General features: G+C 43.6%; 1 protein-coding gene across 1 annotated transcript; it reads right to left on the bottom strand.

The window, feature by feature from the left end:
* Window positions 1-224: 224 nt before the first annotated feature.
* Window positions 225-27,652, bottom strand: LRRC31 (leucine rich repeat containing 31). Its single transcript, XM_027552304.1, is given in 9 exon segments — window positions 225-1,176; window positions 4,360-4,527; window positions 7,776-7,943; window positions 11,134-11,195; window positions 11,197-11,296; window positions 12,078-12,245; window positions 12,760-12,927; window positions 20,055-20,198; window positions 27,463-27,652. Coding segments are annotated over 9 exon segments (1,524 nt in total). The 3' UTR covers window positions 225-820.
* Window positions 27,653-27,705: the final 53 nt, after the last annotated feature.

Raw genomic sequence — 27,705 nt, 5'->3', positions numbered from 1 at the left:
GATTAGAATATATCAGAATAGAAATGTGTGAGCAGATCCCTCTGCCATGCAATGAATTTCATGCTCTAGTAAGAGAAAACCAGAAATTTCCCAAATCACGGACAGCAACACAGGAATTTTAATGAATTAAATAGATTTTATGAGGCAAATTCCATGTCAAAGAAATGCTCAGAAATATTAATAATATGTTAATTTGTTTATTTTAGCAACAAAATATTTTACTTTAACAAGGTATGTTTTTGTTACTGGGTGTTGAATTTTTGATTACTTTTAATGAAGATCTGTGTGTCATTGACCGTTATTTGTATTCATGGTTTGTATCTGAGATAAAAGGCAAGAGAACATAAAACAATAAACAACTGAAGGGCATACTTTCTGATGAAAATTACATTTCCATCAGACCACATTGAGACACATATAATGATAAAGATAATATTAAAATGTTCCACAGTTAGTGCCTTTCACATTTTACACACTCACATAAATACACACCCTTATATTTAAAACATTTAGTAAAAGAGGCAGAAAATTCTAGGGAAAGAAAAAAGGAAATGCGTTACTGGAATCTAAACATTTTGTCAGTCCTTCTAAATAGAAAGTGAACTAACTATATATCCAAACAAATGAAAACCCATTGAAAAATGTCACCATTGTTTCATAAAATAGAGCATAAAGGCATGTTCATATTAGATTATCCTAGGCATATATTTACAAAGCTCTTGTAACATAAATCACATTAAACAGCCCAGAAGCTGGTATTCCTTTGACTTCACCAGGATTCATTCATGTTCTTTTCTTCTTCCTTTGGGTGACGTGTAGCTTAGTTGAGCCTTGGAAAGTCAGCTTCCTGAAACCCACCATGGTCAAAGTGAATGCTGCTTCTGTGATCTTGGTCAAAGCCTTGTAGTTCCTCCTCCTGTGAAGCTGGGAGAAGCCACCTCTTCGTTGCTACCTCAGTGATCTTGGGAAGTTTGGTCACGGCACTTATCAAGTGTCTAAACCATTGTCCGCACTTCCTAAAAGTTGATGGCCGAAGGCTGATATCCAGCTCAGTTAATTCCTTGAGGAGCCACAGGTTTTGGCAGAAGATGGTCCATCCTGCCTCACAGATGCTGTCGTTATAACTCAGGTCCAGCTTCTGCAGCCTGGCCAGGTGACCTGTCTGAATTACCGATGCTGAAAAACAAAATCACTCTGCTAAAAGCCAAGAACACTTTCTAGTGCAACTGTTTCCCACTTCCAATAACACAACACACTGGCTCCAGGATTTGTAATAAGAGTGGCACTAAGTAATAGAATGTTATTAGCTAGCAGTTTTTTTTTCAGGGCATTTAAAATTACTCTGGTAACACCTCTCTGCATTCCATGTACAGCTTGAAAATGGATTTTTTTCTCCTTCCAAATTCCAACCCAAAGAATGTCTTTTCTGGTTGAGTTCATGCTCTCTGCTCTCCTGGAGCCCCAGCTCTTGCTGCAGACTTTCTCTAATTAAATGTGAGGAGTGACTGCTCACTGGCTTTAACTCAGGATCATTTGTGAATAGGCTTCTTGCTGTTTAATGCTGTTTCATTATTCATTGTTTATTTATTCATTTTTTTATTCAACAGTTATTTGAGTACTTTCCATGGACAAAATATACTTGGATAATTTCTAATTCATGGGTCAATTAGAACCTTTCACACATGGGCCAATTTTTCCTTTGAATAGCACACATTAGGTAGTATCACAGTGCTACCTAAAATGGCTCTTAATAAATAATAGTTAATGAGGAAGCTAAGAAAAGGAGCAAGGAGAGACAGCCAGAGCAGACATGTGCTTCCCTTTTCAGCCAAAAGCAGGAATGGGTTACAGAGATGAGATGGGCAGAATCTCAGAGCTGGAAGGGACCCTGGAGGGCTCCTCATTCAACCTCTAGATGGATGATCAGAGAAGAATCCCTCTCACAGCCTCTCTAAGGGGGACCAGCCCAATTCTGCCTTAGGCCCCTTTCAGGCTGCCCCAGCAGAGGGAAGCAGCTCTCAGCTGGAGGAAGCCATGCCTCTGGGTCCCATCTGACCTTGCCACTGCCTATCTGCTGGGAATCTCAGCTCCCACCACGTGCCAACCATGCAGTGTTGGACAACAGGTCCCCTCAATGTCCCCCTGTTAGGACTAAACATGCCCTGGCCCTTCAATCATTTGCCACACATCATGGTTTCCAGACCAAGCAGGATGCTCCATTCCCATCAAGGCTTACTCTAAAGCTTTAGTAACCAAGACAGTATGAAATTGGTAAAAGAATAGATGCATAGACCAATGGAGGCTTCCCTGGCGGCTCAGTGGTAAAGAACTTACCTACATTTTCCTCTCACCCCCCCTTAACAGTATCTTTTTCATAGCATAACTCACAGTTTTGATAAAGATCTATTTATCAATTTGCTAATTTGGTGGGCAGAGCTTTCTGTGTTATATCTTAAAAACTTTTTGCAAAACTCAAGTTCCCAAGTATTTTCCTAGATTTTATTCTAAAGGTTTTACAGTTACATTTTGCTTATCCATTTTGAGTTATTTTTGTCCAAGTTGTGAGATATAGGCTGAAGTTAGTATTTTTGTGTATGATAGCTCAGTTAATCAAGCACTGTTAGTTGAAAAGACTTACTGAATTGCTTTTGCATTTTTGTCAAAAATCAATTGACCAGTTTGCAACCCCATGGACTGTAGCCTGCCAGATTCCTCTGTCCATGGGATTCTCCAGGAAAGAATACTGGAGTGGGTTGCCATTTCCTTCTCCAAGGGATTTTCCCGACCCAGGGACTGAACACACGTTTCTTGTGTCTCCTGCATTGGCAGGCAGATTCTTTACCACTAGCACCACGTGGGAAGGCCTCATTAGTCATTGCTGCCGCTGCTGCTAAGTTGCGTCAGTCGTGTCCGACTCTGTGTGACCCCATAGACGGAAGCCCACCAGGCTCCACTGTCCCTGGGATTCTCCAGGCAAGAAGACTGGAGTGGGTTGCCATTTCCTCCTCCAATGCATGAAAGTGAAAAGTGAAAAGTGAAAGTGAAGGCGCTCAGTCGTGTCCGATTCTTAGCCGGCCCATGGACTGCAGCCTAGCAGGCTCCTCCGTCCATGGGATTTTCCAGGCAAGAGTACTGGGGTGGGGTGCCATCGCCTTCTCCCATTAGTCATTAGGGAAATCCAAAATAAAATCACAGTGATTTGTCCCCATCTTCTAATTACAGTGTTTGGCCATAACACTTGTTTTGAAAACACGTATTTATTCCAACTAGATTGAAATATCAGAGAACAGTGTGGACGTAACACGAATTTCTTGTTTGCTTACACATAATTCATCCACAGGAAACACCAGGTGAACAGAAAAAACTACACCCAGCTGAGCAAAGCCAGGAATAGGCGTAAACAAAATCCACACATGCACAGCCCTCCCAAGGACAAGGAGCCTTGCCCGTCCACATCCGGTTCCAACTTTCTATCCTATGTCAGATAACCCTTCTTCCACCACCATATCTGTATCTATCTCCTTTTTCTTTTTTTTAATGGTTGGCTGCACCTGGTGGCTTGCAGGATCTTAGTTCCCCAACTAGGAATAGAACCTGCACACTCAGAGGTGAAAGCATGAAGTCCTAATCATTGGACCACAAGGAATTCCTCCATCTCATTTTATGAACCAGTCTCTACTGTGTATTTGGTTTTAGAATTGCCTGTGTCTATTTTCGGAGAAGGCAATGGCACCCCACTCCAGTACTCTTGCCTGGAAAATCCCATGGACGGAGGAGCCTGATAGGCTGCAGTCCATGGGGTCGCTAAGAGTCAAACACAACTGAGCAACTTCACTTTCACTTTTCACATTCATGCATTGGAGAAGGAAATGGCAACCCACTCTAGTGTTCTTGCCTGGAGAATCCCAGGGATGGGGGAGCCTGGTGGGCTGCCGTCTATGGGGTCACACAGAGTCGGACACAACTGAAGTGACTTAGCAGCAGCAGTGTCTATTTTAGGGCTTCCCAGGTGGCTCAGTGGGTAAAGAATCTACCTGCAATGCAGCAGATACAGGAGATGCAGTTTCGATCCCTGGGTTGGGAAGATCCCCTGCAGGAGAGCATGTCGACCCACTGCAGTGTTCTTGCTGGAGAATGCCGTGGACAGAGGAGCCTGTTGGACTACAGTCCATGGGGTTGCAAGCAGTTGGGCATGACTGAAGTGACTGAGCACAAACCAGCTTTCTCCCAAGCAGATGTCAGGGAGCAGAGAATGTGCACAGGCCTCCTTGCCTCCTCTGCCTCCCTTCCCCCAGGCTGGCAGGGCAGGCACACTGGGCTCTGAGTGTCAGGACAGCTTTGGAACCAGAAGATACAAACCCAAGAGAGCCATGTCCTCTGTCACCAGGGAACAGCTGCTCAGCCTCAGCACTTGAAGAGACATTGAAAGCTTTAATGTCTCCAGGAGCAGCTTCAGGTTACCGCCAATACACGTATTCCAAGAAAGGTTGACTATTTTCAGAGCAGGGAGGTGAATGGAGGCTTCAGCTGAAATTGACAGCGATAAGAATAGTAATAACTTAGACTTCCTTAGAGGTCATAAACTTTGAACTTGAGCAACCTAGGCTAAGGCAACATATTATCACTGAGTTAAGACAGTTGTGGGCTTCCCTGGTGGCTCAGATGGTAAAGAAACCTCCTGCAATGTGGGAGACCTGGGTTCTATCCCTGGGTTGAGAAGATCCCCTGGAAGACCCACTCCAGTGTTCTTGCCTGGAGAATCCCCAGGGACAGAGGAACCTAGTGAGCTATGTCCATGGGGTCACAAAGAGTCAGACATGACTGAGCAACTAGCACTTTCACTTTCAGAGACATCTTAGTTGCAGCATGTGGGATCTAGTTCCTGAGTAGGGATCGACCCTGGGTGCCCTGCATTGGAGTGTGGAATCTTAGCCCAGGGACCACTAGGGGCGTCCTGAGATCCAGCAGTCTTTGGATTGAACTGGGTGAAAGAGGGACATCATTTCTGGGTGTGGGCAGTACCCTCCACAATTCCTTGTTTCTCCTGCCTGAAATCCATGGATTCAATTTATGTTTTCTATTTTCATTTGGAAGAAATTTGGAAACTTTAGAAAAGTAAAACTTGGTTAAATGGTTAATTCACTATCAACTGGCATTTCTCTCCTTCATCTCACGTTTAAGAAGGAGAAAGAGATAAACAGTTTTCTCATCTAGTCAATATTTCCAGAGTGTGTCCTGGTTTTACATATCCCACTGGCTTCTGAAACTGAGACAAGGCCACACCTTCCTAGAACTCTGAAACACCAAAATGTATTGTGTTTACTTAACTGCAGTTACAGAAACAAGGAAGAAATAGTGTATCTTGGAAAGATGTTTAAAGGAAATTGAAAGATTTTCTGCATAGTTCCCAGTTTCCCCTAACATTAAAACTAACCAGAGCAACTTATTCACAAGGTATAGTCATTAATTACATTTTATATTTTCTTTCTAAAAAATGTTTGAGGGGTAGATATATATTCTTTTTATAATATCTAATAAGAACACCTCTCCCACTCATATGATAGAGACCTATCAATAAGAAATTGAACTTTTTCTTCTAAAAATGATATAGAGAAATATGTGTATATTTACTTGATTTACTTCTTTTTTATTGTTGGTTTACTTCTTAATTCAAATGGAATAAAACAGATCTTTCTCGACTTATGGTGGGATTGCATCCTGATACAGAGAAGGCAATGGCATCTCACTCCAGTACTCTAGCCTGAAAAATCCCATGGATGGCGAAGCCTGGTAGGCTGCAGTCAATGGGGTCGCTAAGAGTCGGACACGACTGAGTGACTTCACTTTCACTTTTCACTTTCCTGCATTGGAGAAGGAAATGGCAACCCACTCCAGTGTTCTTGCCTGGAGAATCCCAGGGACGGCGGAGCCTGGTTGGCTTTCATCTATGGGGTCGCACAGAGTCAGACACGACTAAAGCGACTTAGCAGCAGCAGCAGCAGCATCCTGATAAGTTGAAAATATCTTAAGTAAAAAATGAATTTAATACACCTAGGTCATCAGTATAGCTTTGCCTAACCTGGTGGGCTACAACAGTCCATGGGGTTGCAAAGAGTTGGACAGAACTGAAGTGACTTAGCAAACATGCACACAACCTACCTAAACATTCTCAGAACACTTATATTCATCCACAGTTGGGCAAAATCATTTTACACAAACCCTATTTTATACTTACGTGTTAGATATTTCATATACTTTATCGACTATTATACTGAAAGTGAAAAACAGAGCTGTCTGGGTATAGAGTGGTTGTTAAGTTTGCCTTTATGATGACATGAGAGAGTATCATACCACATTATGTATCACTAGCCCAGGGGAAGATCAAAATTTTCTAAGTGTGATTTTTACTGAATGTATATTGCTTTTAGAAAGTAAAAGTCACTCAGTCATGTCTAACTCTTTGCAACCCCATAAACTATGTAGTCCATGGAATTCTCCAGGCTAGATTACTGGAGTGGGTAACTGTTCCCTTCTCTAGGGTATCTTCCCAACCCAGAGATGAAACCCAGGTGTCACACATTGTAGGCGGATTTTTTACCAGCTGAGCTACCAGAGAAGCCCTTGCTGCTGCTGCTGCTGCTGCTGCTGCTAAGTCGCTTCAGTCATGTCTGACTCTGTGCGACCCCATGGACTGCAGCCCACCAGGCTCCTATGTCCATTGGATTTTCCAGGCAAGAGTACTGGAGTGGGGTGCCATTGCCTTCTCCAAGAGAAGCCCTTACATCATCTTAAAGTCAAAAACTCTTAAGTTAAACTGTTGTAAGTCAGGGACTATCTATAGATTCATGTCACATGATGCAATTTAGTGTAATATCTACTTGATTATGATTTTTTGATTGTGTAGCTATAATTGAAAAGAGTTATGCCTTCTGATGGCCCATCAGACTCACAGCAATCCCAATTTATATTGACCTCAGTGAAATTACAAGGTACTACAAATGTGAACCTCCAAAGTTGGTTATACAGCCATCCCTCAGTATAGACAGGGATATTGTTTCCAGAACCCATCCATACTGAAGTCCCTTATGTAACGTGGGCATAGTATTTGCACATAATATATGCACACCCTCCCATATATATACTTTAAATCATCTCTGTGCTGTGCTAAGTCGCTTCAGTTGTGTTCAACTCTTTTCAACCCTATGGATTGTAGCCCACCAGGCTCCTCTGTCCGTGGGATTCTCCAGGCAAGAATACTGGAGTGGGTTGCCATGACCTCCTGCAGGGTATCTTCCCAACCCAGGGATTGAACTCGAAACTCTTATATCTCCTGCATTGGCTGGTGGGTTCTTTACTACTAGCACCACCTATATAATACCTAACACAATATAAATTCTATCTATATAAATAGTTGCCTGAATGAGGCAAATTCAAGTTTTGCTTTTTGGAGCTTTCTGAAAATTTTTTTTCCAGAAATTTTTTCCAAATTATTGTTGACCTGCTGTTGGTTGAATCCACGGATTTGGAACCCCTGGATACAAAGGGTCAACTCTGCACACTTTAAATGTTAAAGGTTAAATTTGCAAAAGCCAGAAATCATCCGTGTGGCCTTGAAAGTCACTTTTAAAAGAGCGTATTTCTTGAAAAGAAGACGGATTGATACTTCAATGTGCCTATGGCTGAGTCTTGGAATGAAATTCACTTGGAGGGAAACAGAGGTCTCCCTTTCGGGTGTTACTGTGCCAGTGTCTGCAGGTACCCAGAGAATCGCTTACCCAGGGCAGTAAAAGTCTTACTCTCCAAAGCACAGTTGCTGATTATCAATGACTTCAACGCTGGTAAAAATCGGAGCCTGCTGAGTAGGTTTTCAGAATAGCTGCCCATCTCTTTGTTGGCAGATAAATCCAATTCTTGAAGACTTGAGAGTAAAGGGATAACCTGAGCTGTTAAAACATCAGGGGTGACATGGCTTAGGCAGCATCTCACAAAGGGTCTCGGGAAGTGCCACAGTCTTCTTGATCAACAAGCATGGCTCTTGCCTATGTGACCCCTGCCCTTCCTTACACACCATTCCTCACCACACACGCCAGCCACTTTCCCCAGCATGCAGCTTGTGCTCTTCTCTAAGCCTCTCTCCAGGCTGGAAGTAAAGAGCAAAGACTTCGGAGACAGAGGAAACTGGGTTCTCATCCTGTTTGTTGCTAAAGAACAGTGTGACTTCGGGTAAATTGCTTAACTTCTCTGAGCCTCAGTTTTCTCGATGATAATAAGAACAATAACTACTCCATAGAGACAACGGGAAGATAAAATGACTTGGTATAAATAAAGTGCCTGGTACAGTGCCCAGCTCACATTAACTGCTCAGTGAATGTTTGATATGATCATTCTTTCCTCAGAATATAAGTCAGAAGTACTAGGAAGGCAATGAAATCAAGCAATTAGAACAGATGTCTGTTGGGACTTCCCTGGCAGCCCAGTAGTCGGGACTGCACGCTTCCAATGCAGGGGGCCCTGGTTCAATCCGGGTTGGGGAACTAAGATCCCACATGTGGCTACATTTTTTTTTAATTAAGGTATGTACATTGGTTAAAAAAAATAATAATAACCAGATGTCTGTTGGTAACAGCACCAGAGTGGGGTCCTGAGGGCCCCTGCTGTGCCAAGAGGGACCCCTGTTTCCCTGTCTTTCTGCTGCTTTTTGTTCTTTCAGGCCTTTGCCCTAGTTCTTCCCAGTGTGGGAAATAGAGTTTCCTGGGACCCCTGTGGGGCTGACTCACCTCCTCAGAGCCTTCCAGGGCCACCAAAGCCACAGGAACCCTGTGGTCACAATTACATCATCCTATTCTCTTTTCCTCCCACCACCCCTATTACGTGACTCGTTTGTGTATCTATTGTTCATATGCAAATCTTCCGCCCTCCCTCACTGAAGGTGAACTCTGTGCAGCGGCTGCTTCCTGCCCAGAATGTGCATCAGAGTCTGGAAATCTGAGGCACAAACATTAGTGGAAGGAGAGAAGGACAGGAGAAAGGAAGGGAAGGAAAGGAAAAAAGAGGGCAGGTACTTGTGATCCCATAGATGCAACCATCTCTCCCTCATCTGATGCCCACAGCACGTTGTATTCACCATGTGTACCAAGTCACTTCAGTTGCATCTGACTCTGTGACTCCATGAACTGTAGCCCGCCAGGCTCCTCTGTTCATGAGATTTCCCAGGCAAGAAAACTGAAGTGGGTTGCCATTTCCTTCTCCAGGGGATCTCCACCATGTATTTGGTTTATTTCTGCCCCCTTCCAAACTGAAGCTCCTGACTCTGAATTGCCCTTAGCCTGCAGCACAGGGCATCGAACAATTAGATGATTAATCAGATATCATTGGCTAAGTGATCCATAATTCCCTTTCTTTGAAGCCATTGAGATGGTCAGATAAAAGAACCATTCAATTCTTTAACATCACAAGGTAGAAAACAGGATGTATTTGCAATTCTGCCTTTTTAAAATTAAGCAGGAGGACCATGAAATTCTTACTAAATAACCATTACCTTTCTGGGGCCATTTACTCCTGTTGGTGGCTGTGAATCCAGATAATAGAGGCTAATCTCTCCATTGCACTAGCGGTGACAATTCAAGTCCTCTAGCACTTTAATCTTCATCCGAGCAGCAGGATGAGATGTGAGGTTTTGTGTTATTCAGTTGTAGCAGGGGAAATTCACTATTTGGAATCCGATGGACTGATAATTCAGGAGTGTCTCCACAGGTATGACACTCATAAGTAAAAGAGATGCTGATCCCATCACACTCTCCATTTGAAGCTCAAAAAGGTATTGTTTACTATTTTTAAATCTTCATGAAAGACTCGAACTCATCTCATTTTCCCAAATTGAAGGATAAGCATCTAAGAAACAAATTAGCAGGGCTAAAAAAATTGATATTAGACCCAAAGACCTATTTTGCTGTTTTCTTCCCCCAATTGTATGAAAAATGACAAAAATTTCTTTTTCTCGTTCTTTATTGATTGATTCATTCAGTCATACATTCAACAAGCATTTGCTGGGTGCCAACTACATGCCAGACCTTGTGCACAAGCAATAGAGAGATACTGAAGAAAGCCATCCCTACCTAGGAGGAGCCCATAGTTCAGAGAGAAAGCAGAGCATGGCTGGTGTGCGTGGGAGTCAGCACAGTGTAGTTGGAGAAGTTGACGGGGGAAAGAAATAGAGAATGCAGTCAGAGTCAGAGGAGCAGGAAAGCCATCTAGACTCTTGCAGTAATCTAGGCATGAACTGACAGTGGGCTGGAGCAGGAGGTAGAGGTCTAAACAGTGAGCCATGGTCAGATTCAGGGTATATCCTGAAGGTTTATTGTGGCTGCAGATGGAATAAAACCCTTCATCTCTACGGCTATGCTTGCTGTTTGTTAGGGGAAATTGCATATATGTTGCCTGTTACAGGACTGTATCTGTGGTAGGAAAGTAAAGGTAGTGACTGACCTAAAACTGTAATTATGCACTGTCCATGGACTTTTTGTAACTTCATCTTATCTAAGTGCCTTGGCATAACTTGTGAGAGAGAGTGCCTCAACACCCTTCGTTTTGGCTTTCCCTCTACATCCTTCTTTGTAATATGCTTTGTGACATTAACAGGTTCATTTCTAAACAGCCACAGGAATTCAGATTTCTTCCTCGAGTGCCACATCTATCCTTCACAGATGTGTATAGGAGTTTAGATTCACTAACATTCACCAACTGAACAAACTCCAGGAGATGGTGAAGGACAGGGAAGCCTGGCCTGCTGCAGTCCATGGGGTCGCAAAGAGTCGGACATGACTTAGCAACTGAACAACAACATTTATTGGGCACCTAATATTTGCCAAATACTATATTGGGACATTCACAGAACTTTTATGATGTGATCCTCCCAGTAACTTCATAAACAGTACATCTCAGATTTGCCAGTTTCCCAAATGGCAACCCACACCAGTACTCTTGCCTGGAAAATCCCACGGACGGAGGAGCCTGGTAGGGCTATGGTAGTCCATGGGGTCGCAAAGAGTCGGACACGACTGAGCGACTTCACTTCACTTCAAACATATGCCAAGGCTCTGAGAGCCCTCCCTCAGCTCTGCAGCACCTACCCGCTCAGGGACAACACGTCGTCAGCCGTCAGCGAGCACTGGCGGACATCCAGCCCCTCCAGGCTCCAGCGTGGCCAGCCCTGTGATGTCTTCAAACCCTCCACCCAACTCCTTGTTGCAGGAAAGGTCTAGTGTCCTCAGCTCACACAAGTATCTAAAGGCAGCATCTACAAAGAAGGTCAAAATCCCACTCTGACATATTACAGGACAGGCAGCAGGAGTGGAGCAGGGCAGGGGGCAGGCATGGAGAAGCGAGACTAAGAAAATACATACACTGTGATGACAAAAGCCCAAATGGAGGGATAACTGTCTGCTTTGCACCACTAACCGCTTTGGACCTGACAATGGCTTCAAACACTCTCCCTATGACCTGCATTGATTGCTAGTGCTTTTGCTCAGATTTCTGCAACTAATGGCTCTTCCTGTACTATCCTTGAGCATTGGTACATTAGCAGCATTCTAGACTTAAACTGCCAAGGAGAAGGATAGGACAGGCTCTAGAAGATGCAAGGATAAAAATACATTTCACTTCGTATTCTCATGTAATGTGGGTACTCTATATAGCAGAGTAAATTTTAACTACAGATGTCACTGAAGTTGTTTTTATCAGCACCAATTCCTTCCTACTACTAAGCATAAAATAATGCTGGCACTTTCAAAAGTAAGAGAGAAATGGAGAGCTTTAGTAGCACACTTTTATTTTGCTCACTGTCTCTCTCAAATCTAAAATACCCTGGCCTTTTCGGAGCTGGCCATTTAGTTTTGTAATTGTAAAAATACATACTCACTGTAAAAGACGTGGAAAATCAATAAAACTTGAAGATTTAAATTACCCATGATCTCGTTCCCCAACCTAACCTCTGTTTCTAGTTTGTTATATTTCCTAACAGCTTAAAAAATTGAACATAAAATAAAATTATATAGAAGCTTCAGTCATTGCTAACTCACCTAGTAGCTTGACACTCTTTTGTGACAATCCACATGAATGTAACTTCAAGACTTTCAGGTTTGAAGTACTTTTTAGTCCATGAGCAATACTATTGAGACTGCCACCAATGTTTCTGTTAATAGAAAGATCGAGTACTTCAGGGTTTTGCAGTCTAGGTAGCAACTGACCTGGAAGGAAAGAAATCCAAAGAACAACTCAGTAAAGATGCAGGGTGTGGGACTTCTCTGGTGGTCCAGTGGTTAAGACTCTGTCAGCAATGCAGGGGACACGAGTTCCATCCCTGGTCTGGGAAGATTTCATATGTCATGGGGCAACTAGGCTTGCAAGCTGCAACTATTAATACTAAAGCCGGTGCTCTGGAGCCCACAAGCTATAACTACTGAGCCCATGCACCCTAGAACCAGTGCTCTGCAAAAAGAGTGGCCCCACTTACTGCAACTAGAGAAAGCTCACTTGCAGCAATGAAGACCCAGCACAGCCAAAAAAACAGATGTGGGTATGAAGGTTGGGGTGGGTGGGGGTGGGGTGGGGGGAGTGTTACATCTTCATGTGACCTGGGATATAGTGAGCTACTTTTTCAATTCAGGGTGAGAGGAAACATGGCCATATCAGCTCCCAAGCTCTCCAGTTATGGGCATCTTCACATTTTCCCTGGGAAGGACTCTACCAAATTCTACTTACCTACAAACACCCCATCTTCTGATGTGAGGGTACAGTCCACGAGCTCAAGTGTTTGTATCTTCCTCCCTTGTTGCAGCGTCTGGAGGATCAGAGGCAAGTTTCCTCCCACTTTACTGTTCCAGGACAAATTCAACTCTTCAAGTTCAGGCAGCACTTTAAGTGCTTCTCCTGTTTAAAAAAAAAAAAATGGTCCAAAGATCAGGTTGGTTGCCAGGTTCACAAAGCAGGGAATTCATTTCAAAGTCAATACAACCATCATTTATTGAAGCCGGGCCAGGTCCTGGTTAGATGCCAGGGAACAGGGAGGAGAAAAGGACCCAGTTCCTACCCATGACCAGCAGGGTGAGCTTCTAGGCACAGCCAGAGTTCTGAAACCACGCTTATAAGCAAAACTTGTTAAAAAAAAAAAAAAAATCCACCTGTCGGTAAGATGCGTGTATGGGTGTGTCTTAGTCACTCAGTTGTATCCAACTCTTTGCAACCCTACGGACTGTAGCCCGCCAGGCTCCTCTGTCTGTGGAATTCTCCCGGCAAGAATATTGTAGTAGGTTGCCATTCCCTTCTCCAGGGGATCTTCCTGACCCAGGAATCAAACCCAGGTCTCCTGCATTGCAGACAGATTCTTTACCTGAACCACCATGATTTTACCAAATCGTTTTTATGGTAGTAAATATTTCTACCAGTCCATCTACTTTCTCTCATCCATCCTCTTTAGGGATCATTATTGCTGAGAAGCTTGTCCAGAGGTAGAAATATAAAAGATTTAGAAAATAAAACATGAAGATTTAAATCACCCATAATTTTATTCCCCAACATAAACACTGTTATATTTCAGCCAGAGGTAGGAGCAAAAGCAGGGCACTGGCCATCACAGAGGAAAAGCTCACTCTGACATCAAGAATGTCACATACAACTGATCCAACCACGGCAGGGAGGAATGAGTAAGAGAGCACAATAGGCATTAGCAGCTCATAATGCCCTAGGATGCAAGCAGCTCATGACAGCCCTGGGGTAAAGAAGGATGCGGTGAGCAGGGATGAAACTTAACATTCCCGGGACCACTTCACACAGGAAACACTTGAGGGCTACAGAGTGGAAGCCGGGAGAGAATGGGGGGTCAGCCCTTAGGAATGATTGTCATTGCTTTGGGGGCAGAACAGAATGGTGAGCTGCACACACGGAAAATGTACTTTCTCAACATGTGGAGTCAATCCGAACACCAGTTAAGAGTGTTGGAAGGTCCACTGAGTCCAGAAACCTCTATTCTACTGCTGGATACTGGGTGTGAACTTCTGCCACTGATTATTTATTCTATGGTTTAAGGTTTTTCGGGCTTCCCTTGTGGCTCAGCTGGTAAAGAATTCACCTACAATGCGGGATACCTGGGTTCGATCCCTGGGTTGGGAAGATCCCCTGGAGAAGGAAAAGGCTACCCACTCTAGTATTCTGGCCTGGAGAATTCCATGGACTGTACAGCCCATGGGGTTGCAAAGAGTTGGACTTGACTAAACAACTTTCACTTTAAGGTTTTTGGAGTCCAAGAGCCCCACTTAAAAATGCAAATTCTTCAGGAAGTTTAACAACATAAGCCGATAAATGTATCATTTTGTATGCCATTGCCAGTCAATGTGGAGAAGGCAATGGCACCCCACTCCAGTACTCTTGCCTGGAAAATCCCATGGATGGAGGAGCCTGGTAGGCTGTAGTCCATGGGGTCGCTGAGAGTCGGACACAACTGAGTGGCTTCCCTTTCACTTTTCACTTTTATGCATTGGAGAAGGAAATGGCAACCCACTCCAGTGTTCTTGCCTGGAGAATCCCAGGGACAGGGGAGTCTGGTGGGCTTCCATCTATGGGGTCGCACAGAGTCAGACACGACTGAAGCGACTTAGCAGCAGCAGCTAGTCAATGGGGTGTGGCTTTGAATAGCCCTGAGGCATGTCCAGGATCAGGGAGAAAGGGCATGATTGTCTGTAGTACATCTAATATTGGAGCACTATACACTTGCCATCCTACACTAAGCAATTGTAACAGGTGTAATAATGTTGCAATGACTCCTGATTTATGCTTTCTTAACAATAAACCATTTACTCTCCTACTCTTCTTATGCCCCATCTGCCATTAAGGCTAAGCAGAGTATGGATGATAAGAAAGCTCCTCCTGGTAAAGAAGATACAGAAGTCCTTCCAGAGAGGATAAATTCTTGAGGAGAGGGAAGAGGACACAAAACATCAGTGACAAGGTTGCAGACTCTGCTGGACGAGATGAGTTTGGAGTGAATCCCAGGGTAGAAATTCCACTTGCTGGGTTTCCCTTGTGGTCTGTGGTAAAGAATCTTCCTTGAAATGCAGGGGACACTGGTTCGATTCCTAGTCAGGGAAGATTCCACATGCCTCGGGGCAACTAAGCTCCTGTGCCACAACTACTGAAGCCTGAGCGCCCTAAAGCCTGTGCTCCTCAACAAGAGAAGCCACCACAGTGAGAAACTCACGCACTGCAACTGGAGAGTAGACCCTGCTTGCCACAACTGGAGAAAAGTCTGTGCAACGAAGACCCAGTGCCTGCAAAAATAAAATTAAAATTAATTAAATTTAAACATTAAAAAAAAAAATTTAATCTCTGGTTCCTTTAGGTTGGAGGATCATGAAAAAGATTAGATTAGTCCAAAATAAAGAAACTATACTTCTTTTCATGCGTGAGTAACAGTATGTTAAATTTGAGACTCTGCTACATGATAACCAGCTGCTAACCTGTGAGGCTAGAAAGGCAATGCCAAAGAATGCTCAAACTACCCCACAATTGCACTCATCTCACATGCTAATAAAGTAATGCTCAAAATTCTCCAAGCCAGGCTTCAGCAATATGTGAACCGTGAACTTCCTGATGTTCAAGCTGGTTTTAGAAAAGGCAGAGGAACCAGAGATCAAATTGCCAACATCCGCTGGATCATCGAAAAAGCAAGAGAGTTCCAGAAAAACATCTATTTCTGCTTTATTGACTATGCCAAAGCCTTTGACTGTGTGGATCACAATAAACTGTGGAAAATTCTGAAAGAGATGGGAATACCAGACTACCTGACCTGCCTCTTGAGAAATCTGTATGCAGGTCAGGAAGCAACAGTTAGAACTGGACATGGAACAACAGACTAGTTACAAATAGGAAAAGGAGTATGTCAAGGCTGTATATTGTCACCCTGCTTATTTAACTTATATGCAGAGGACATCATGAAAAACTCTGGACTGGAAGAAGCACCAGCTGGAATCAAGATTGCCGGGAGAAATATCAATAAACTCAGATATGCAGATGACACCACCCTTATGGCAGAAAGTGAAGAGGAATGAAAAAGCCTCTTGATGAAAGTGAAAGAGGAGAGTGAAAAAGTTGGCTTAAAGCTCAACATTCAGAAAATGAAGATCATGGCATCTGGTCCCATTACTTCATGGGAAATAGATGGGGAAACAGTGGAAACAGTGTCAGACTTTATTTTTTTGGGCTCCAAAATCACTGCAGATGGTGACTGCAGCCATGAAATTAAAAGATGCTTACTCCTTGGAAGGAAAGTTATGACCAACCTAGATAGCATATTGAAAAGCAAAGACATTACTTTGCCAACAAAGGTTTGTCTAGTCAAGGCTATGGTTTTTCCTGTGGTCATGTATGGCTGTGAGAGTTGGACTGTGAAGAAAGCTGAGCACTGAAGAATTGATGCTTTTGAACTGTGGTGTTGGAGAAGACTTTTGAAAGTCCCTTGGACTGCAAGGAGATCCAACCAGTCCATTCTGAAGGAGATCAGCCCTGGGATTTCTTTGGAGGGAATGATGCTGAAGCTGAAACTCCAGTACTTTGGCCACCTCATGCGAAGAGTTGACTCATTGGAAAAGACTCTGATGCTGGGAGGGATTGGGGGCAGGAGGAGAAGGGGAGGACAGAGGATGAGATGGCTGGATGGCATCACTGACTCAATGGATGTGAGTCTGGATGAACTCCAGGAGTTGGTGATGGACAGGGAGGCCTGGTGTATTGCGATTCATGGGGTCGCAAAGAGTCGGACACAACTGAGCGACTGAACTGAACTGAACCTGTGAGGCTAAATTGATCATAGAAAACCACAGAAAGGTAATTTTGGATGGGGAAGTAGGGAAAGAAGGCATTATCGATTATTGAGTGCCTACTATGTGTCAAGCATGTAGTAGGTACTTTATAAAAATTATTTAATTCTCACAATTTTTTGAGGTGGATATCATCCTCATTTCAGAGATAATAAAACCAAGGCTGGGAAAGGTTGTTTAGTCCATGGTCACAAAAATAGTTAGAAGTGGGACCAGGATTTGAACTAGGATCTGGCCATTTTCTAGGGAATGGTTAGAAAGAAGTGCATCTGTGCATGCTCAGTCGTGTCTGACTCTGTGACCCCCATGGATTGTAGCCCACAAAGCTCCTCTGTCCATGGGATATTTCTGACAATACTGGGGTGGATTGCCATTTCCTCCTCCAGTTTAGAGAAAAGACATTGGCATAAATTTTGTTGCTTTTACAGAAATCTTTGCCGAGATGTAAATGATCAAATACATAATTGAAATAAAGACTTGAGGTGAAAAGAAGACTAAAAAAGTATGTCTGGCATCTAAAATCAGCAAGCGTTCCAGTAAAGCAGCTGGGTTAGCAGCATGACAAATTTTAGCCTACGTTTTAGGTTATTCAGTGTTCAACATACAAAACTAACTTAATTGAGGTTCTGGTTCTACTTAAACCATTGCTTTTATTTGAAAAATCTTGTTTTGATCAATTTTTTAAAAAATAGGAATGGGAAAAGAGAAAAGCATTTTGAGATTGGAAAGGATCTTAATTTATCTATCCTAACTTCTCTGTGTTACAGATGAGGTAACGGATCCAGAGAGAGCAAATTTTGCAATTATCATTTCCATTTAAACTCCCTGAGACCAGAGGCTTGGTCAGCCTGTTCCCCTCTTTATCCCAGGGCTTAGCGCAATTCTGGGTACAGGTTACATAGTTCTCTAGAAAGTGCAAATGCTCAACACAGCATTTCATCATGTACTGACAGCGCTCTCGTCCTCGTCCATGGGAATCCAAGGGGAGTGGTCACCCAGGTAATTTGCCCTTGAGGGTTTGGATTGCAGAGATCCTTCCAGGCAAGCACTCTCTCAAGGGAAGCATTCATCATACCCAGTGCCCAAACATCATCAGCGGTACATCTGCAACTACTCAGCCTCAGGATTTTTAACTTGCTGACAAGATTCATTTGCTGGGTGAGTGCATGGAGGTTTCCACGTGTGACATCATTCCAGGAAATATCCAGTTTTTCCAAGTCTGGGAGAGAAGGCAGCAAAGCAAGTAGAAGTGAACACAAGAAAAGACAGATTTACATGTGGAATTTGTGATCTGTAGTAAGCAGGATTCATCTGATGCCTGTTGCTCTGTAACAGGAGAGAAGGAGGATGGACAGGCTGACTTTCCGCACAGCAGGGCTCCCTCAGGTGTGCAACTGGAGACGTTGTGATATTACATATCCTATTTCTTGGGACCTTTTTTATTTCTGCCAAATAACTGCATTCTGAAAAGGCAGTGGTGTTTCTGTGAGATTTCATAAGAGTTCCTTTACTGTAGAGGAAATGGCAATTCAGCTACAACTGTTACTACCGCCGTCACTACAATGTGTATCCTGGTCCTTTTATTTTGCAAGCCCTCTAACAACCATCTCTCTGTCATTCTATTGGATCCTCAGGCCGAAGGCCGGGGAACACTCTGTTGGCCAGGACTGCTCAGACAGTGCCCGTTAACTATTTTTTTCTTATCTAGATCACCTGGGTATCACCATCTTACAAAACTCCTTTTATACCTACATGGGCCAACATGTGGAGGTTTAGACAGGTACAAAGCCTGACCAGAACCTTCTCTGAGTCTCCTCCATTGCTCACGAAAAATGAAGTTACTCTCTGTGAATAAAATTCTCCAAGGTTATCTTTATCTCCTGCGGCAACAAGACTTGAGTGGAAATGCCAAAGTCAAGGCTGGAAGGTGTCTTTGCTTGCTTGCTTTTAAATCTGTCTTGGATGTAAAAATAGTGGCAGCAGTTAGACCTCACATGGTGAGCTTCTAGAGTTACAGGCACAGCAATTCCTGACCTTCCACCATTCTGAAGAAATTCTGAAGACGCACTTAGGGGCAAAAAAATATGTTTATGTTTTCTTTTTACCAGTGTTCAAAGTGTTAGTCACTCAGTCATGTCCTACTCTTGGCAACTACATGTACTATAGTCCACCAGGCTCCTCTGTCCTTGGGATTCTCCAGGCAAGAATACTGGAGTGGTTTGCCATTTCCTTCTCCAGGGAATCTTCCCAGCCCAGGGATCGAACCCAGGTCTCCCACATTACAGGCAGGTTCTTTACTGTCTGAGTCATCAGGGAAGCCCAAAGCACTTTAGCAATTTAATTTTGTTTACCATGATCTTAACTTTACAAAGTACGAAAGTCTATTGAACACATTAGAAGGCAAAAAACTAGGATTCCTGGGACCCGCTCTGGAAGATTTCAGTTTAGTGGGTTTGGATTGGACTCAAGTTTATGCATTTCCACAGGTTCTGCAAGATTCTGACATGTACACAGGCATTTGAGAACCACAGGCACGGTTACAGTTTCCTGTTAAGAGATCTGTCTCAAATGTAATGGCATGGATTTTAATTAAAATAGTCAAGGACAGCGCCCCCTCACTCAAAACGCAGTTCTTTTGATTCCTCTGTTGGTAGACACATTTAATGTGATTAAATACTTGACTTAAGATGTCCAAAAAAAGAGAATCTTTAAGAAGGTGATGATGGTATTTTGGGGAGAGGGTTCTTTGCAATCAAATTCCTGCAGGAGTGTCACAAACAGTAGTTCTTGTTTTGTGTAAAAAAAGGTGTGAGCAATAATCACTGGGAATGATACTCTTCATTCCACAGACAACATGATGCCCCTTTAAACTCCCAGCAGGGCTTGGTTTTATGGATGAGTTCATATCATATACAGGAGGAGGTGAGTTTCAGAGAGAGCTAATTAGTGGAGAGGTAAAAGCGCTTAGGAAAAAACAAAGCTCCCTCCTAAATTTGGGCTCAAATCTTTGAAACTTGAGGAAGAATCAACTGACTTTTTTTTTTTTAATAGTGATGTAGCTGCTCTTCCCGAATTCTCTAGGCCACCCTGCAGACCTCGGGTTACCAAGTGAGGATGGAGCGTTTGCCTGCTCATCTCAGCCCTCTGTGCCCCCGTGCCCCTGGATAAGGTCAACTCCATACAGACCCGTGTTCCTCACATCCGCTGTTGTCTGTCTGCAGTTGTTCAGGTCCAGACACTTGCTGACGGCCTTTCTGCCGAGCTTCTGCAGAAACCGCTCATCTTCCTCCATCCTGGATCCCAGTTCTGTTTCTGCAGTGAGAGTCTTGGCTGTATGATAAGAATAACGAAGAATTTGCCGTGAATGACAGTAAAAAGATGAGACACGTGAGAAGACAGACAACTGTGAACTAGTTCTTTGTGAAACCTCAACTCAGAAGGGGACAAAACCTGACCTCTGTCCCTGTGGCTGGTGCTCAACACTGGCTGCTCTAGGGACCCTTTTCCTACAATGGAGCCTGAGGAGCTCAGGGGCTTTTCTTTCATGGCCTGACCTGGGCTTCTTGCATGGAGACTGAATCATGTTCCTAGACGAAGCGGTAAACTTGTTAGCACGGCGTTTAAGACAGCTCTGGTGGAAGGATGCACAGACATCTTTGGTGAACGCACTGCTGGGGGACGTGCCCACATGCTGGCCTCCTAACAGGACAGACGAGGAAAGGGGAACATTGCAGACCCCCTGATGAGCCTCAGATGGCTAAAGGAAGCAAGTGAAGCACTTGCTGCTCATTTCCTAGACCCTTCAACTAACAAATCCAGAGACAGTAGTGCCTAGAAGAGCTTTTGTATTTTCTCAACTCCTGCCAGAGAATATATTCAGAAAACCTCATTTGTCTTTGTTATTAGGTACTTTTTTTTTTAGGGACATATGTGACACCCTTGCCAAGTTCCTCTGTAATAATGCTGTACTATGTCACTAACATTTAAAAAGATTAAATAAAAATAAAAAGCTATAATTTTGTGTGTGTGTGTTAGTCTCTCAGTCGTGTCTGACTCTTTGTGACCCCATGGACTGTATTAATTTTATTAATAATTAATTTTATTGTCTACTACTGCATGTGTCAACATGTAAGCCACGTGTAAAACATACTTTACTTTTGTAAGACAAAATGAATAAGCATGTACAGACAGTGACTTTAATGAGGTCCTGTAGTGATAACACATATAGGGACTTCCCTGTTGGTGCAATAGTAATAGTCCAGGCTCCCACCACAGGGGGCATGGGTTCAATCCTTTGTCAGGGAACTTAAATCCTGCATGCTGTGTGGTTAGGCCAAATAAATAAATAAAATATATACAAACAGTATGCACACTGGAATCCAGTAGGAAAGCATAAGTTCCAAATGTACAGTAATACTCTACTAACCCTGAGAAAAAAGTATACAAATCATATAGAGAAAAGTGAAATATATTGGCACCAGTGAAAATGAAAAGATAGCAGCATTACCATAGTAGTAAATTTAGACTAAAATATTAGCAGGATAATAGACTCCATCTCTCTTCTGCAGCGGGTCTAGTGGCTTGCCATTCTTAAGAAAACCGCCTACAGGCTGTACCTCTTTGATAGGATGGTTGGTGTTGCCACATTCTACCAGTAAGAGGAAGCATCATCCACCCCCCGTTTACCTCTTCACTCTGGCCTTCAATTTTTATTATAGTAAGTTGTATACAAGGTATTTTATTTTGGGTAGGGTTGCAGATTTAAGAAAAACAAAAATACTATGTCCAATTAACCTTAAACTTCTGGTAAACAAAGAATCATTGTTTAGTAAAAGTACATCCCAAATAATGCAAGTATTTTTCTTTTTCTGACAACCCTAATTTGGGGTGGATCAGAGGAGAGTTATGGATGAGGGGGACGAGGAGGGGACTGCCTCTTACATGCCAGTGAGGACAGAACATATTGTGTACACTTGATGCAAGGAGTCATCAGCACACCGTCTCATAGATTTGGAAGCCAAGACTCAGATTGTTAATTGGTCAGCAGCAGAGTCAGAATTTGAACCCAGAACAATCTGCTCGAAAGCCCATTATGTGTGTGTGCTTTTCAAATTTCTGTGCTTAAAAATTTTTTCTCTGCATTGTGTCTTATTGCACTCCTTTTTGTCTTTTAGCTTTTTTATCTCTGTAGGTTCAGCCTACAACCATGCTCAAGTTCCAGCTTCACCAAGCCTTCTTTTTCTTTGTTTTCTTCTCAAGCCACTGTTCTGTCAATCATTTCCTTTACTGTCAAATGTTTGAAAAGAGTGGAGTGTGCTTGCTGGCCCCACTTCTTCAACAGTTACCAATTAGTCCTCTACATTCTAGTTGCCACACTCACCTGGCCAAATAAATTGTTTCTCCAAGGTCACCACCACCAATGATGTATGTATTGTCAGGCCATTAAGGATGGTTGTTCTCTTGATCTCTATCCATCCCCTACTTGACCAGGCCCTGCTTCCCTCACATGACTATCCAATCCTCTTAGATCAGATCAGTTGCTCAGTCGTGTCCGACTCTTTGCGACCCTATGAATCACAGCACGCCAGGCCTCCTTGTCCATCACCAACTCCCAGAGTTCACTGAGACTAACGTCCATCGAGTCAGTGATGCCATCCAGCCATCTCATCCTCTGTCGTCCCCTTCTCCTCCTGCCCCCAATCCCTCCCAGCATAGAGTCTTTTCCAATGAGTCAACTCTTCACATGAGGTGGCCAAAGTACTGGAGTTTCAGCTTTAGCATCAGTCCTTCCAAAGAAATCCCAGGGCAGATCTCCTTCAGAATGGACTGGTTGGATCTCCTTGCAGTCCAAGGGACTCTCAAGAGTCTTCTCCAACACCACAGTTCAAAGGCATCAATTCTTCGGCGCTCAGCCTTCTTCACAGTCCAACTCTCACATCCATACATGACCACAGGAAAAACCATAGCCTTGACTAGATGAATCTTTGTTGGCAAAGTAATGTCTCTGCTTTTGAATATGCTATCTAGGTTGGTCATAACTTTCCTTCCAAGGAGTAAGCGTCTTTTAATTTCATGGCTGCAGTCACCATCTGCAGTGATTTTGGAGCCCCCAAAAATAAAGTCTGACACTGTTTCCACTGTTTCCCCATCTATTCCCATGAAGTGGTGGGACCGGATGCCATGATCTTCGTTTTCTGAATGTTGAGCTTTAAGCCAACTTTTTCACTCTCCACTTTCACTTTCACCAATCCTCTTAATTACAGGGTTTAATCAGTAACTGCCTGCCTGCTTGCCCCCTGCCCCAGCTGCTGGTTTCCCTGGTTACTGATGAGCCCACCTCCCCTATAGATGGTAGCCTCCTTCTCCTGGTGAATATCAAAGACTGCTGCCATGTTCTGCCTGTTGTCTGTCACACATGGTGGGGTGTAACTCCAGGACCTTTGTGTAAGATGCCCCTAACCAATGAACACTGATGTCTCTATTGCTGTCACCAGGCTTTTTCTTTGGTCTTAAGTTTGGGCAACTACAAGATTTGCAGGCCAGCGGGGTGCAGCCCAACAACCAACCAACTGACAGATTCTGCAATCCCTTTGCAGACCACATCCTACTTGCGTGCTCTGTAATATATGTTTTATATGATTGGCAAGTCCAAGGCAGCACAACTGGAAAACCTAAATCAACTCATGGGTCTGTCAGGTAACCAAGTCATTTAACTTCTCTGAGCCTTGGTTTACTAATCTATAAAATGGAAATTATAATTCCCACCTGGTTCATTTATCAGGCATGTAGTGAATTAAAGTTGCTGAATCTTCCCAGGAAGATGGGACTCTACAATACCTTTGACATGATACATACTTTGTAAACACTGTTGAATGAACAAATAGCTAAATGAGTGAATGAATGAATGTTAGCTTTATAGTTCCTCAATTACCAAAATCAAGATGATAAATCTTTATAACACCTAAGTACAAATATGAGTACCCATTTTTGAGGCCCCCACATATCGCCTTACATACCATATGTATGTTTTTTTTAATCTATGAAAATTTTCCTTCAAAAAATATCTTATGTCACAGCTCAATATATATAACAGATGAGTCAGATCTGCTACAGGTTGGCTGTTGCTAATGGAGGGCTGGCGCTCCGTGGAGGGGGCAAAGTGACCACATGTGAGCAGCTCCGTGGCCTGCTCAATTAGGGGCCTTTTCTGGCTGCTGTTCTGCTGAACCAAATTCTTGCTTCTGGGGAGATTCTGTGAGCCAAGCAGGATCTTCTCATTAGGTTCTTTTCCAAGCTAAACCTGGAGAGGTTGGCTTCTGTTGTTTACAACCAAGAATCCTAATGGTCTCATAAAACATGATTATCTGTTTGTAACGTGGGTGGTGTGGTACAGGGAATCAAGATAACAAGTTCCTGTTATCAAGGAGCTACCTGTCTGATGGAGGAGACAGATGAAAGAGCCACAGTCACAGTGCAGAGGAGAAGTACAATGGTGGAGGCCAGCAGGGGTGCCAGGTGGCTCAGGGTAGAGACAGTAAGTGCTTCAGTTCTTGGGATGGGTCTTGGCAAACTTCCAAGTGAAAGTATTAGTCGCTCAGTCATGTCTGACTCTCTGCAACCCCATGGACTGTAGCCCACCAGGCTTCTCTGTCCATGGGATTCTCCAGGCAAGAATACTGAAGCGGGTTGCCAATTCCTTCTCCAGGGGATCTTTCCAACCCAGGGATCAAACCCAGGTCTCCTGCATTGCAGCCAAGTTCTCCACTGTCTGAGCCACCAGGGAAGCCTAAGTGAAAGTGGTAGATAAATTGTACCTTAAAGATGAGTTGGAGTCAGCCAGGTGGGCGGTCAGGAGGGAGGAATAAGGGGAGGGGTGCAGAGGGAGGGTAGAGACACAGGGAAGGTCTTTTTCGGCACAGGGAACCACTCCGGGGGAAGGTGGCCAGATCAGGAAACTGCAGGCAAATCACAATATCAGCAGTAGAGGATGAATGTGAGGTTGGGGGAAGGCAGAGGCCGTGAAGAGATATTCAGCTTACCACAAACACCATGAAGATCATGCTTGAGAATATAGACTTTCTCTTCAAGGCAAGAAAGACTCAGTGAAGAATTTCAAACTGGTGGAAGACATCTGTGGTTTAGAAAGAGCACCTGGCGGAAGTGTTGGGGACAGGCTGGCAAGAGAGCAAGACCAGGAGGAGAGAAACCAGGTAGGAAACAGCGGTCCATGCAATAGACAAGAAATCCAGGACGGCAACAGAGAGGACCAGCTAGGCCCCAGAGCCATTTGGGGGACAATTCATGTAACTCCAGGGGCCACTGAGTTTGGGGAGAAATGAAATGAAAATAGAGACACCGCACACATCTTGAGGGGCTGGTATTGGCCAGCTGAGATAACCAGCTGACCGCACTGTTAATTTAATCATGATAATAGGTATCCACTGGGGCTTTCCAAGTGGCTCAGTGGTAAAGAATCCGCTTGTTGATGGAGGAGATGCAGGTTTGATCCCTGGGTTGGGAAGATCCCCTGGAGGAGGAAATGGCAACCCAATCCCGTGTTCCTGCCTGTGGAATCCCATGGACAGAGGAGCCTGGCAGGCTGCAGTCCATGGGGTTGCAAAAAAGTCAGACATGACTGAGCACTACTACATGGGTATCCATTAACCATGTTCCTAAAGCTCCAAATCATGCTTTAGAACATAGCAACAACCTTCTGATTACCTTCTTTTAAAGATAGACTTCTTAATTTTCTACTTTCAAAAATGTGTTCAAACTGCTCACAGGTAAAGTGATATTTCTGGTATTTGGTGCAAATAATCTGACAGACATGGGGGTAGGTATAAATGAAATAAGACTGGCCGTGGGTTGATAATTGTTAGAGGGTGGTAATCAGGGACTCATACTGTTCTCTCTTTTATGTGTGTTTGCATGAAAAGCATAAATGTTTTAAAAATACGTTTATTTGAATAATATACTGATGACACTGTATGTGTCATGAGTTTAGAGAGAGAGAGGCAATATTTTCATAACCCTTGAATTTGTAATCTCTGTGCTGGGAACTTTCAGCTGTTTAGTGTAACACAGTGAAGCAGAAAACAAGGGAGAGGGAAAGCCAGATATTCCCCAAAGGGCAAAAAAAGGAACTTAAGTAATTATGCCATAGGCATGGAATGGAATATTATGCCACTGTCAAAAGTAGGCACATGAACGTCATGTAACCATGTGAGAACTGAACAGTATAATAAATCCCAGAAGTAGGATCACAGCTCAGGAGGGTTTTATAAGCTCTTCTAACTGTACAAAGTATGTCCGTTTGGCCTCTGCTAGCTCTCTGACTTGGAGAAGGCAATGGCAACCCACTCCAGTACTCTTGCCTGGAAAATCCCATGGATGGAGGAGCCTGGTGGGCTGCCGTCCATGGGTTCTCACAGAGTCAGACACGACTGAAGCGACTTAGCAGCAGCAGCAGCAGCTAGCTCTCTGACTTGGAGAAGGCAATGGCAACCCACTCCAGTACTCTTGCCTGGAAAATCCCATGGATGGAGGAGCCTGGTGGGCTGCCGTCCATGGGTTCTCACAGAGTCAGACACGACTGAAGCGACTTAGCAGCAGCAGCAGCAGCAGCACCTCTCCTACTACTCTCATCCTCTATCCCTCTCTCATCCTCCTTCAGCATCCCTAACCTCCTGGGCCAGCTCTCAAGCACTCCAGGCTCACTCCCATATTGGGCCTTTGCATTTACAGATCCCTTTGCCTGGAAAGCTACTCCCTAAAATATCTATATGGCTGGCTTCATTCATTCTACGTGGCTGCCTTTCAGATCTCCACTCAGAGTTTCTGTTACTAAATCAGAAACTCGTTCCTGCCAACTGCATCTAAAATTACCCCAGCCCATCATTCACTATCTCCTTAGATTGCTTATTGGTCTTCATATGACTTATCACACAAAAAGTATGCCTGCTTTTCATTCTTTGTGTACATGAGGTTCTCTTTTTCATGGCTGTATTTCTAATAAGTGACTGGCACATAGGAGGTACTCAATATTTTCATGGCTGTATTTCTAATAAGTGACTGGCACATAGGAGGGTTGGTTGACCATAAATATATGCATATGAAAAGAATCTGAAAAGAATCTTGAAGAGATAGCACTTTGTGTTAAAATGAAAGGAAACTGCGTATTTTTCTCTAAACCTTTCTGCAACATAATTACTTTTGATAATTTAAAAGTAAAATGAGCAAATTATTTAAAATATTCAACAAAATAAATGTTTAGAACAGATTTCATTATATTAGGTGTCATTTAACTCATGTCATCTCTTTAGGGGAGAATGCTAAGTCACTTCAGTCATGCCCAAATCTTTGTGACCCTATGGACTGTAGCCCACCAGGCTCCTCTGTCCGTGGGATTCTCCAGGAAAGAATACTTGAGTGGGTTTCCATGCCCTCCTCCAGGGATTTTTCCAACCCAGGGATCGAAACTACTTCTCTTGCAACTCCTGCATTACAGACTGATTCTTTACCTCTGAGCCACAGGGGAAGCCCTTAGGGGAGAAAATTGATCTAAAAAATTAAGAAATATCAGGCAGAAGCTCACTAGCGTCTAAAGAGATTGTCTTCAGTGTCTTGTCCTAGGGTTGGGAATCAGTTGTTTTAGGGTCAATGCTCTCTTTTCTGCTTCCAGCTTTGGGGAACCTGGATTTTGACCCCCTGATGCTCTCGTTGACAAGTGGAGCCTGGGGTGTAGTTTCTCCATCTGAGGAACTTTTCTTCCCTGTTTGACTCATGGTCAAGTTGAATAGGGTCTTTCTCAATAAGCCATCTTCCTGTGGTTTTCTGT

This window comes from Bos indicus x Bos taurus, chromosome 1, assembly GCF_003369695.1.
Source record: "Bos indicus x Bos taurus breed Angus x Brahman F1 hybrid chromosome 1, Bos_hybrid_MaternalHap_v2.0, whole genome shotgun sequence".
Lineage (NCBI taxonomy): Eukaryota > Metazoa > Chordata > Mammalia > Artiodactyla > Bovidae > Bos > Bos indicus x Bos taurus.
Note: the sequence above shows the minus strand (reverse complement) of the source record. Positions and strands in the feature narration are given on the sequence as shown.